Genomic DNA, 13,627 nt, shown 5'->3' on the forward strand with positions numbered 1-13,627 from the left:
CTCCATTGATACTGTAGCCCCTACTCACCTGGCAGAGAATAAGTATGGGACATACGCTGAGGAGTTATGGTCTTGCAACCCAGCAACACTGCCAAGACATCATAAGCCAGTATGGTGTGGTATATGGGTACATTTCCCCTTAACCACTGTGAGGCCACTGTTCTGCATTTATGCTGATGAACATTGTGTCATTTTTTCATAAAATTATTTTGGCATTTAATAGTATCCTCATTATAAAAAAATGAAAAAAAAACAGTGTATAAGCATCAAACAGTGCACTGTTGTGATTAAACAATCTTTATTCACTTAAAATCAGATTATGATTAAAATGACAGTACATTGCACCGTACATACTGTTACAATAGAGTGGTGCAATATGTAAAAGCACATCACTTTGAAATACAACCACACTCTCTTCCCTCAATAGCATGGATGATAACAGAATGGTACTGTATGGATGGCAACAGCACTGTTGCATTAAGTGTTTTCAAGAAGTGTTCAATGATAATGCAGCATACATTTTTTATGCAAAATTAATACATTATGTCCTGCTGGTGCTGCAATGTAACAAAGTAATACAGGTTAAATACAGAGACAAGACATTAAATGTAGGTTTTTAAACAAATTAATATGTAGGCTGAATCAGTTGATTACTTTCAACAAAATGTCTTCAGTATAAAGTCAAGTAGTTCTGGTTATGCAGCAAATAAATTAATACAATATTTTTTTTATTTGTTTATGAGTTTCAACAGTGTCCAAATATACTTTGGTAAATTGTGATATAATGATTTTTCCCCATATTGCTGAAAAGATAACACAAGTATAGTGCATACACATTGATAATTCATAACAGCATTCACATATAAATGTGGCAATTATTTGCTGTAATTGAACACTTCTTCTTTCAAGTAGATGAACAAGTGTGTGAGAAAGTAACAGTGTATTGATAGCTTTGTTAGTGTTTCTTCCCTTATGTAAATCAGAAACACTTAACATATGTTTGTTAAAGGATCTGACATTATTGAAGATGGTCAATAGTCAGTGCTTCATTCTCACATTACTTCATATTAAAGTATAGTGTTTATTTAAGATTAATAAGAAATGGCTTATATCAAACAAAGAAGGAAAGGAATGTATGCAAGAAATCTGAGGAGAGGTTAAGATGGCCTGTGAAGGGAGAGGATTGTGGGGAAATAAAGTTGAGGCAATCAGAATGATGGTGGAGGACTGATTTTTCACCTCTCCATCCTATCCTATCAATCCTTCATTTCAAAGTTATGTCAAGACAATATGGACTATTTTGTGGACACTGCTGATCTGATTTAGAAATAGAATCCTAGAATTAAAGTAATTAAGGACAACCTTTCAATTGTCATTACCATTTGATCAGTATACTCCCTGTGAGTTGTCCATCCTTCCCTTACTACTGATTTCACTAAAGCCACACTAAGACAAAGAGAGCACTTGTCTTCCTGTTTCTCTGCAGGATCACTTAAACTAACCTATCAGACAGTCTACCAGTTGTGTAATAACTCAAAAGCTAACCACCATTCTTATTTTATTCTTTTTTTAATAAGTTTAGTTAGAATAAATGGTTAGGTATGTACAGGCTAACATTTTTTTACTGAACAATGGCTTAAGTAACAGCAAAGCTGACTCTTGCAATAACCTCATATGTGCCTTTCTATCAAGATACACATATGACAATGTAAATATTTTTTAATTGTCCACTACAAGTGAAGGTGGTTGTCTGCCCTAAGGGAAGTCTATATCAAGAGACTCTTAAGAAAAAATAAATAAATAAATAAATAAATAATATATATATATATATATATATATATATATATATATATATATATATATATATATATATATATATATATATATATATATATATATATATATATATATATATATATATATATATATATGGAGGTCTCAATGATACAAGCAGTTTGGTTCAATTTGATTTTTTCTGTATAACAAATTCTCATAATAAAACACTTAACTAATGGAAAAAAAAAAAGGGTTATGTTCAGTGACCCTTGTTAAAGGTAAGTTTTCAAGTTAAAACTTATGATACCAGACTCAACAAAAGTGTTTATATTACAGAACTGTTGATAAAGCAGACTGAAAGAGAAAACAGCATACAAAGATCATGATATCATGTTAAACATAAAATGGGCATAACACTCACCAGTTAATGCATCAGGGAGGGTAACTCACTCACTACTCTTATACCCCTTAACAATTTCTACCTTCTTTGTAAGTCTTATTGGTTCTCTAGCTCACTTAGCCTTACTGTTGGGATTCACACCAAAACTTATTAGCTGCTTGGGAGGCTTAGTTAGTACTTGAGACAAAATAAGGCACAATCTATGCATCACATGGTCAATCACACACACAGCACCACACCAAAGGCAGCAAACAAAAGAATATGCCAGCAGTAACTCTGTAACACATCCAAGCACCGATCAGTCACATAAAGCACTGTACACTGTACACTGTAAGTATGCTTACAAGCAAAATAATGATAGAGTACAAGTATAGCAACAGGTATTAATGATAGAGTACAAGTATAATAACAAGCATTAAGGCCATAAGGGTGGGAGTCTGAGAGACACCAAGTTCAGTTTAAAAGAGGACTGGTAAGGAGAACAAATGGTAGACAAGGAGAGGGACAAAGGAAGGGTGCACAGTTGTCTAGCAGCTCTCACAGATTATCTCTGTGCATCTGAATCATTGTACATCACCATACAGCCCAGATGTGTTAGTGGGAGGGTGCAGAAAGGCATGCATTCTAAACTTTGTAATTTTACTTGCCCCATGTCATTGGATTTTTCAACTTGTATAAAGAAAATAGTCCCTAATTTACACATCTTGTTTTATCGGTCTCTCATATAATGGAATATAATGGATGCTTATATAACAGGACCTCCCTGTGTGTGTGTGTGTGTGTGTGTGTGTGTGTATATATATATATATATATATATATATATATATATATATATATATATATATATATATATATATATATATATATATATATATATATAAATGTGTGTGTGTGTGTGTGTGTGTGTGTGTGTGTGTGTGTATATATATATATATATATATATATATATATATATATATATATATATATATATATATATATATATATATATATATATATATATATATATATATATATAATTTATTTATTGGTTTAATTTCAAATCCATACTGCATATTGTCACTCCTTCATTAATGTGGTATCTGGTATCAGCATGGCTGATTCTGTCCAGAAATATGAACAACAGTACACTGGCTAATAAGAGCATATCATTCATGAGCATAACTCATCTAATTTTTAGTGGGCATGAAATATATTGTCTTAGGGTCTCAAGATCCTGAGATGTCTGTTTGCATGAAATCCTGTGGAACATGTTACTATCAGATATTTAGAGTTGCAGTTCTATAACACATATGATAAAGCTATGTGCACAATGATTATTATTATTATTATTTAATTCTTTTTATCAGATCTGTTTTATCAAGCTGCAAAAAAAAAAAAAAAAAAAAAACAAACAATTTCCAGACTATGCTTATGTATCACTGTATCACTAGAAGCCAGGCCACAGATCAGCTGTAAATTAGCATTTAACCCTGTCTTCCCATCTGTCTTTCATATACTAATCCCACATAAGAAGTAACCCCTTTTAAAAATATTAGTGATTTAAAACTTAGGTTTGTTTTTTATGTATGTTTTGTACTACATCAGGTGACACATTGCACCATTACAGCTGTCATATGGATGGAGACTTGGATTTAATTCAATGTCATAGAGAAATTAAAAAAGGCCTGCCTTATCATTTGTGTTACTTGTATGTAGTACAATTTACATTTACATCATTATTTTGACCATTGGTAGATTACTTGCATATTAACTGTATATGCTTGATTAATTGTAAATATGTGTGTGTGTTACCAGACTTGCTTTTATGTCTTTTTCTCATATGCACCACGGAGATGTAGGCTAACTTTTGTTCTTTGCTTGTCTTAACTGTTTTGTCCTTGTTTTGTTGTTTGCAGTGATGAGTTTGTGGTCCTCCCCAAAGGCGTCCGCACGCATGCTGGGCAATACTTTTGGCCTATGAGCAAATGAACTATGGCGGGAGGGCAGCCAATGTCAGTGGTAGTGTGGCTGTAAGCTGTCTTAACCTGCCAGTGAGAGCCTTTCAGGAGGGCACCTCACTCTGTGTTGGATACACACATGACACCTGGGGCCGAACCCTATCCTATCTTCTGCTACTTCTACCACTACAACCACCACTACCATCACCACCACCACTACAACCACCACCATCCTCATCACTGGTGCCCAATTACATGGGCTAACCTGTGACTCTCCTACTGCCTGCGGCCTGAGGTGACGTGTGCGTGTCTCTTGCAGTGATGAGTATTCGGCGAGACCACCCAGTGCCCTCCTGCGCTCTGCAAGTGAAGAAGCACTGCCAGTCACACGCTACGAGGCTGCGAGGTTTGAGGCAGCTTCACCCAGGGAGCCACGTCTGTACTCACCACCCTCTGATGCTGCCTCGTATCATGAGGATCAGGACTTCCCGCCCACAGAGCAGCAAAATCAAGAACCACAAGAAGTTGCAGACCCAAACCATCCCCTCTGTTCTCAGAGGAGGTATCCTGAGTACAAGCACTGACAATGGCCCTATTAGGATGTATAAAGGGTCATGCTTTGACAGATTGATTATCACTAGAAAATGCTGAAGACTTTATGGGTAGTTGATTAATATTCCTTGAAATTTGAGTCAAACTATCCATGGTAAAAGCTATATTTTATGAGACATAAGGGGATGAATGATAATCAAAGACATCACTAAGTAAAGGGAAAGTCGAATAATGTTTATTGACTGTAATAACCAATGTGTAATAAGTATATCAGTAAAAGACTGATTAAATATTTCTGAAAACATTTGCAACAGGTGGTTGCTTTGATATTTCTACTGTGTTAGTGAGGTGAGTACTGCCATTTTTATTGAAATAAAAACTGCTGCAGTACTGAAGTAAGGCTCCCAAGTGTTGTGCCCCAAGTCAAGACTGCTCTCAACTCCGAAACGTGTTCATGAACTGATTGCTATCAACCTCTTAGTGCCCTGACTCATGCCTCAAGGGGACATATGCCACTGTCAACAATCATAATTTTACACTGTACAGAAATCATTTTTAGAATAAAGTCATCTGAGGAAAAGATTTAACAGGGCCATGGTCATGAATGTTCTAACTGTGTGTCTCAAAATGCTTCTGGTGAGACTGAAAAATAGGATTTTAGTTTGCTAGTGCAGACTTAGCCGTCCAGCGCACGAGTGATACTCAATTTCTTCACCATCAAGATGTCAGTTCCGTTGCTCAAACTGAGTGAAGAATGTCAGCTGTGTAATATCTTGAAATATCAGTTTGAACATGACCTAAACGCTTCTGTTAATATGTGTAATATATATAAATATATATACATGTAGTTGACAAGTGACACATCTGAAAAAACGCTCTCACTCTATTTTTCATCTTATTTATTTTCCACTCATTGTATCAAATTTTGACAAAAGAATAGTGGACATTTACCAGTTCCTTGTCTGTCAGTATCTTGTCAACAAACTCCCAGAATTATCACAGAAACTAAATGTTTCTACATACAGTTGTGTATCATAACACACTGCCCATTTAAATCTTTTTCACATCATAGGTGGCCATGACTGCTCACCCAGTACCTTGTAAATATTTTATAGACAGGGTGTCAATGTTTGCCTTTTGCTGCACTGCAAAAGTTCATGGCCAGCATTTAGGGTTTAGGCTGACCTGCCAGCTGTTATGATTAATACCAGCAGTTTGCTAATCAACCCTTCTACAGTAGTAGCCAGCTGGCTGTCAGTGATTCTCCAGATCAGGATCCTACTAAAGAGTTTCATCATGTGAGTATGCAATTCCCACCTCTAAAAGTCTTGTCATATTTTAGGCTTTTTTTTATAAAATTATTGTTCCAATTGAATTGTTTCTTTTGAGAGACCAGATGTATTAAAAGTACTCTTAGTCCATTGTAATTACCATGATTATGTAAACATGGCAAGCTCATTTTAGTTATATTAATATTAGACAAGTGTTAAAATTTTCTAATATTAATGAATTATATGAGAATTATTAATGATCTCATAAACTTTTCATATAATTTCAAATTTGTAAATTTATATTATTGAAAAGTGTCTAGTAGAAGGTGAAAAGTGCAGTGAGTGGTTAGACAGGTTGTATACTGTAATAAGACTGTATTAATATTTAGGTATTCAGTTACTGTAGACATTTAATAACATCCAGCCTTCTACCCTGATTGTAATCAAAACAGACATTTAGAACTGTTTTAAAGTCTGTCTGTTATGTACAAGTCAGGAACAACTTTCCAGCAGCTGGTACTCCAAGTGATGCTCAAGTATGTAACATACATTTGTTGCAAAATGGAAAGTCATATTATCAGTCATTGCCTTCTGAGAAGGTAAAATGAAGGCTGAATTTGAGGAATGTGTACGAGTTGTCAACTTCAAAAAAAAAAAAAAAAAAAAAAAAAGTGCCTTCCAAGAAGGCAAAAACCAAAATGTTGCTGAAGAGCTTAAAGTTACCAACCATCAAAACAAAATGCTCCCTTGTTCATATCTTTGAGGTGACCCAAACAAAAGTATTTTGTTTTATAGTTAAGTTGTGTGATATGATCTGTTGTCCTACTGCCAATTAAATATCATTAACTAATCATATTTATGAATATTTTTTTGAACAGAATATAATAAGTGCATATAAATTAGTGTAATGTTATGGAATGGTAATCCTATATCAAAATACATACTTTTATAGATTGACAGCAGAATCGGTATATTGAAAGTAACATTATTGTGAATGTAAATGTCAAGAAAATGCACAATCTTAAATAATTTCACATCCCTTTTATTATTTAACAGCTTCTTCCATGAAATTAATTACATCTGTTGTGTCTCACCATTTATATGACTGAAATAAAGATAAATACAGCATTTTATTAAAAGAGGCATGGAAGTGTTAAGCAATTACTCTTATGTGAGTCTACATTATAGCAACTCCACTGTCATCTATAAATATGTTATCTAGGTAGCTAATAAAAATTTATTTCAGTCATGATAATTAGTGAGATATCATATAAAAAATAATCAAGACCTCTCTTGTGTGACACCATGGGGGGCAAGTGTCAAAATGTTAGATAACTCTAATGGTTATAATTTGTACTAAATATATGGATGGTTTAAGTCAATTTTCCAGAGGAAATAAGAACCTCAGTACATGCATCACTGGAAACAGGAAGTTAATTACAGAATAAATGCAAAACATGCCACGTTGATCAGCCTCATGTAGAGCAAGTAATGCTTTATTATTATTATTATTATTATTATTATTATTATTATTATCATTATTATTATTATTATTATTATTATTATCATCATCATTATTATATTTTTATTATTGTTATTATTATTATTATTATTATTATTATTATTATTATTATTATTATTATTATTGACATCGTCATCATCATATGGAAAATAATATTAATGAAGATTAGTCGAAGACCTCAAATAGTAACTAAAGATTTGTAATCAGAACTAATTTACTGGAACACCAAAATCTGGTTAAATCAAAATTGCTCGCACATTGCTACGCTGATGCTTCAATTCTTGCAAGGCTTTAGTCCATTTCCTACCTGGTACTTCCTAATGTGATCTACTCAACAGTATATATATATATATATATATATATATATATATATATATATATATATATATATATATATATATATATATATATATATATATATATATATATATATTATATGTGTGTGTGTGTGTGTGTGTGTGTGTGTGTATTAGAAGCATAGCTCCCTTCCTCTATATCATACATATAATCTCTCTCACACACACACACACACACACACACACACACACACACACATGTACAAATTAGTAAACAATATAGACAGAAGTGACTTGGCATTACAGATGGAGAAGGGAGAGAAATGTATTAGGGACATGGAAAGAAAGTAAAGAAGAGTGAATATTCGAGTGACATAAGATACACAGCTTCCCATAATGAACTGCTGAAATCTGAAATAATTTGAAAGAAGAGGTGGTAGTGGCAAACAGTGTACACATGTTTAAAAAGAAACTGAATAAGTATGGACATTTTGACAGGATGGAATGAGCTTTGGCTTGTTCCCTGTACAATACAACTAGGTAAATCCGAACACACACACACACACACACACACACACATACACACACACACAAAAAAAAAAAAAAAATTGATTTCCATGATAAGACCAAGATTGGAATATGCAGCATTGGTGTGGTCTCCTCATACAAAGAAATTTATTATAAAATTAGAAAGAGTACAAAAAGCAGTCACTAAAATGGTTCCAGAGTTGAGTAAATCGACCTATGAAGAGAGATTAAAAATGTTGGAAATTCCTACCCTTGGAAATAGGAGAGAAAGAGAGGAGATTTAATAAACATCTATAAAATGACAAATGGTATGGAAAATGTGGACAAAGAAGGTTTTATAAATTTAGACACACAGAGTACAAGGGGGACATAATAGAAGTTGAAGAAAGTTAACTGTAGAAGAGACATTAAGAAGTATAGTTTTCCTTACAGAAGTGTGAACAAATGGAATGAACTCAGTGAAGACATTGTAAATGCAGAAACTATTAGTGCTTTTAAGACCAAACTAGATAGATATAGAGATGGGATACTATGAGATTACTCCCCTCCCATAAACCACAATTAGGTAAATACAACTAGGTAAATACACACACACACAAACTATTTTTTTTGCTGGACGGGTGGATTTAACAACATTAAAATGTTATTCAGTTATTTAGGTATATGTGGAAAATTTATAAGAAAACCCCTACATGGAATACAATCAGACTGGATTTTACTATATCAGGGAATCACCAAAGTTAAAATTTCTACATGAGCAATTGTTCTCTCTCCCCGTGGAGTCCTGGAAGCTAAGCTGTGAGGAAATGCCTGGGAATTTTATTTGGAATCTCACTGTATGCAGCATCTAGATGCCTTGCCTTGGCTATACCCTTTTATCAAGAGTGGATATGGATAGATAAATAGATGTGTGTGTGTGTGTGTGTGTGTGTGTGTGTGTGTGTGTGTGTAAAGTAGTAGTAGTAGTAGTAAATAGCAGCTGCAGCAACTGTGGAGAGAGTTCAATGTTCCTTTAATTACAGTTTAATATTCATGAAATAAAACTATAGGATTGTCTCAGTGATGAATAGCAGACTGTCTGATTAGGACAGAATTGTGCACTGCTTTCTATTTCATTTTAGTTAGATCAAGCAATGAAAATCTTTAATCAAGAATGATCAATCAGACCACAATACAGATGGAGAATTCAACTTAACAAACTTGGTGAAATGGCAGCATTATTATAGAATAAATTTATAAGATGGGAACTTGCTAAAAAAAAAATATTCTGAAGTCCATGAACATGAAAACATCAGGGTCCTGGCAGTGAATTATAAGGTTATGGCACTGGTGGAAAAAAAAAAAACATTAATAACATGAAATATAGGAGGTACTATACTAAAATATAGGAGATAAATACAGTAATGCATAAAAAAAAGCCAGAATTATAATGAAAGACTTACATGAAAAGTTGTTTTGGCACCAAGAACACATCAGAAAGAAACCCCTGTACTTTGTAAAACAAGGGCTTGTTAATGTGTGTGTGTGTGTGTGTGTGTGTGTGTGTGTATATATATATATATATATATATATATATATATATATATATATATATATATATATATATATATATATATATATATATATATATATATATATATATATATATATAAGATCAGTAAATTCATTAATCAGGTGGTGCAAGAATATGGTGTATGAGTGTGTTGTGACTAGAGAGAGAAAAAAAGAGATGGTTGTTTGCTGATATGGGATGATCACAGTAAGAATGAAGGAGAGGTTTCATTGGGAAATACTTTTCTGAGACTTTGTTCACTGATTTTAATCTCACATCTTATTCAAGAAAAGAGGAAAGAAAATGTTATAATGATGCTGATATTTTACAAATGCATAGTAGATTATTTAAAGATGGTTGTAATAGAAGAAGTAGCAGCAGCATTATATTCCTGTTGCTGTATGCGTGCTGCCTTGCCTACCAATGTTTAGCATACAGGAGAGGTCTTGACGGGTATTCTATTTGAAACTGTTGTGTACAGAGAAGTTTTATCCACTCTAAAGGAATTATCAGAACACTTTGAATTTTTAGATTTATGCCATACTTTTTATAAGTGGTTTCTTATTGTCATGAGAAACAAACATGTAAAATACATAGGAAAGGCCTACCATATTTATACACCAGAAAAGAAAGGCTCTATATTTCCCTAGGTTCTGTGTTCAGCATAGTGTGGGCTACGTTAAAGAATATTTGAACTTTTCTTTTCTATGTGAATACACATCTGAAGGAATCACTCACTCTCAGATAGAATGCATAATATTAGTAAAGTAATTAATTTTAGAAAAAATCAGTATACTTGCATTGTTTCCGCTCACAATTAGTTCAAGATTACAGCTCACAGATTTTCTAGCAATGTTAACTTTTCTATTAGTGTCAGAGATTTGGTTTTGTGGTTCTTACTATTACAACTAATGCTATTTAAGACTGTACATTATGCGAAAGACACCGTTGGTTTTATGTGTGCTTTTGTATTGTTTTGTGCCATTTTACCTACTCGGATATTAATTATTTACCCATGTTAAATCTAATGTCTTTCATGTTTGGTAATAAAAACAATGCTTGATGTGCTATTTGTTCTTGTATCCAATGATGTAAACCAGAACCTTATGTGAAAATATTAACCTACTGAGTCTACTGAATTAATGTCATTTGGACATTTGCAGCATTATTGTTTACAAAAGTCGCAGCTTATGTGTGATTCCACAAAGACTCAGCAATTTATACAGATGAAGAGAAAGCTCAAAAATGTAGTTATGTTAAGAAATATTTCACAGAAGTAGGAAATGTTTGCATAGTGGTACTACTGTTGTTTTATACTCTAAGCCCTGCAGTGAGGGTGTTAATGTGTGTTGGAAACGTAGATTCTGAGGTTGGTATAATGATTGTTCCAGTTTTAGGTTTGCAATTCTGTTACTGATTTCTAATGAATTTTCATTCCAGTCATCCTTAAGGATGTGTTGATTTGTGTGTTCTAAGTGCATGTATATCAAATACAAGTAACTTCACCTACTGAATGAATTTCTTTGTATCAGAGTGCAAACTAAATGCTTTACAATGTCAGCAAATTATACAAAAATCACAAGTAATTTGGCAGTGACACTAGCCCACCTAGGAATACTGTTAATTGCAAAAAATTTCTTTTGGAAGAAGCTACAAGGTGTGATATATATACAGTTAAAAAGTGACTTCTTTCATATATGTTCCCACTTTGGTTATGATCATCCCTATTAAGAAAATTGCATATTTCAAGTGAAAATTAAAGTGGTTTGTTTTGATAAAATAATACTAATTATATCTAGAGCAACCTAAGACCCATTTACTCTAAACTACAAAGTGAAGTAGTATGTAATTCTCATGCATCGTGCAAAAAACTTCTTTTAAGAGATATACTAGCAGAAAAATTACCATGCAAAATTTTTATTTACATTATAAAGAAAAGTTTTTGATAGAAAGGGGCATGGCCTTTTTTTGTTAAAGGTTACTGTCATGCAATTCTTGTAGATAATTCCAACAAAACATGTATGACTGCTACATTTTATGTGAATGTTTCAGGATTATGGTTGAAGTTAAGCTTTTTTCCCTCATATAGCAGTGCAATCCTTAGCTGGTTTCAAAAGGACTTTGTAGGATATGCTTGATTTATAGTTCTTATTTTGCAATTGGAGCACATAAACTATCCTTTCCCTGTGTATATGTCCATTTATATCAAGAAATAGTACTTGATCTCAAGTGGGGTGCCAGCCAAAGGCATACCATATGAGTTCAAATCTTCCTCTTCTGTGGTATGACTGTGTGACTGTGAACCTGAGAATAAATTTGTATGTAGAAAGCATTGTGCCCTGTAGCACTACAAGTGGGAGTTTGGGCTTGGCCTTGTAACAAAGATACATTTCACAGTTGTTATTTAGCATAGGCAGTAAACACTACCATGAGTAATTAGTTAAATATATGGAGTTCTTGCTACATATACATTATGTATTGTATCATACCAGAATATTTATTTGGAATAATTTCATTTGTAATCTGAAGTAAATATCCGTGTATAAATTTGAGCATTAAATGAATCTAAATATACACATTAACATATACTGGACAAAGTGACCAACCACAACACATTACTAAAATAAAGAAAAGTATTATATAAATGGGATTTTTGTTATATGTTTGATCATTATAAAGCATAAGTCACATGCATTCAGTGTTGCTTAGATATGCATAATATGAATCATACAAACATTTTTCATTCCTTACACAATTATCATTGACAGACACATACTTTCATTAACCTAACTGTTATTTGAATGAACTCATACAAAACTCAGGTAAATATGTTTCTTAATTTGTGTTGATCAACTTGGAGCCCCAGCAAGCCTGTCCTTCCACCTCCCCACACTGTAAACTATGGTCTCTGTTACCCTTCAGTAGATTTTCTTAGCATAGCACTTAGTCACAGATTTGAATAAAATTATGCATTTTAATCCTTAACATTTCTGTCAATTCAGGTCACCCACAATTTCCTTTATTCAATGATAATTCCTTGGTCATGCATAAGATACATACTATATTATAAAACATCAGACAATCAAAATATTAGTTATGAGTCTTCACTAAATTTCACTGTTAAATGGTCAGCAACTTCTTTTTATTTTAGTAAAGTGATAACATCTATTTTTTCTCTCTCTCTCTGAAATTATTACATATGCAGATTTTAAAGGTTTATTTCATGCATTCTAAAAAGCAGTCACACATAATGAATGCAAGCTTTAATTTTGGGTCTTTATTTTATTATTTTTTTTTTTTATTTTTTTTTTTTTATTATCTATTTATTTATTTATTTGTTTTTATTTTTATTTTATTTTATTTTTTTTTTTTCTCATCTCTAATTCTCTTAATTTTGATATTTTCTTTTGTTGTCCACTGTGTCTCTGTCTGTTGAGAGTTGATGAGAATGTGGATCATCACAAATTTTAATTTGTTTACTGAAACCTGTTTGTACAGAAGTTATAATAAATAATTGTACATAAAAGTAGTATTTTTAATATCAACTCTCTCTCTCTCTCTCTTTCTCTCTCTCTCTCTCTCTCTCTCTCTCTCTCTCTCTCTCTCTCTCTCTCTCTCTCTCTCTCTCTCTCTCTCTCTCTCTCTCTGCAATATCAGTAATCTCCAATAATTATTTCCTTGCTGGTGTTTACTAATATTTACTGAAGTTGGCAGATTATAAGTACATCAGGCTTTTCTATAATTACACATTAATCAGTCAATATAGTTAATTTAATTGGTATCACTATGC

The 13,627-nt window shown here is 32.7% G+C and overlaps 1 protein-coding gene across 2 annotated transcripts in view; it reads left to right on the top strand.

Moving 5' to 3' along the window:
- LOC135102265 (disintegrin and metalloproteinase domain-containing protein 11-like) overlaps window positions 1-13,363 on the top strand; it is a 345,267-nt gene extending 331,904 nt beyond the window's left edge. Inside the window, exon 26 of one of the 2 annotated variants that reach the window (XM_064007210.1) lies at window positions 4,075-13,363. In XM_064007210.1, coding sequence (XP_063863280.1) covers window positions 4,075-4,147 — 73 coding nt within the window. In that variant the 3' untranslated portion in view covers window positions 4,148-13,363. The remainder of the gene's footprint in view (window positions 1-4,074) is intronic. The other variant, XM_064007209.1, reaches the window with a different exon arrangement.
- Window positions 13,364-13,627: the final 264 nt, after the last annotated feature.

Source organism: Scylla paramamosain, chromosome 7 (genome assembly GCF_035594125.1).
Source record: "Scylla paramamosain isolate STU-SP2022 chromosome 7, ASM3559412v1, whole genome shotgun sequence".
NCBI lineage: Eukaryota > Metazoa > Arthropoda > Malacostraca > Decapoda > Portunidae > Scylla > Scylla paramamosain.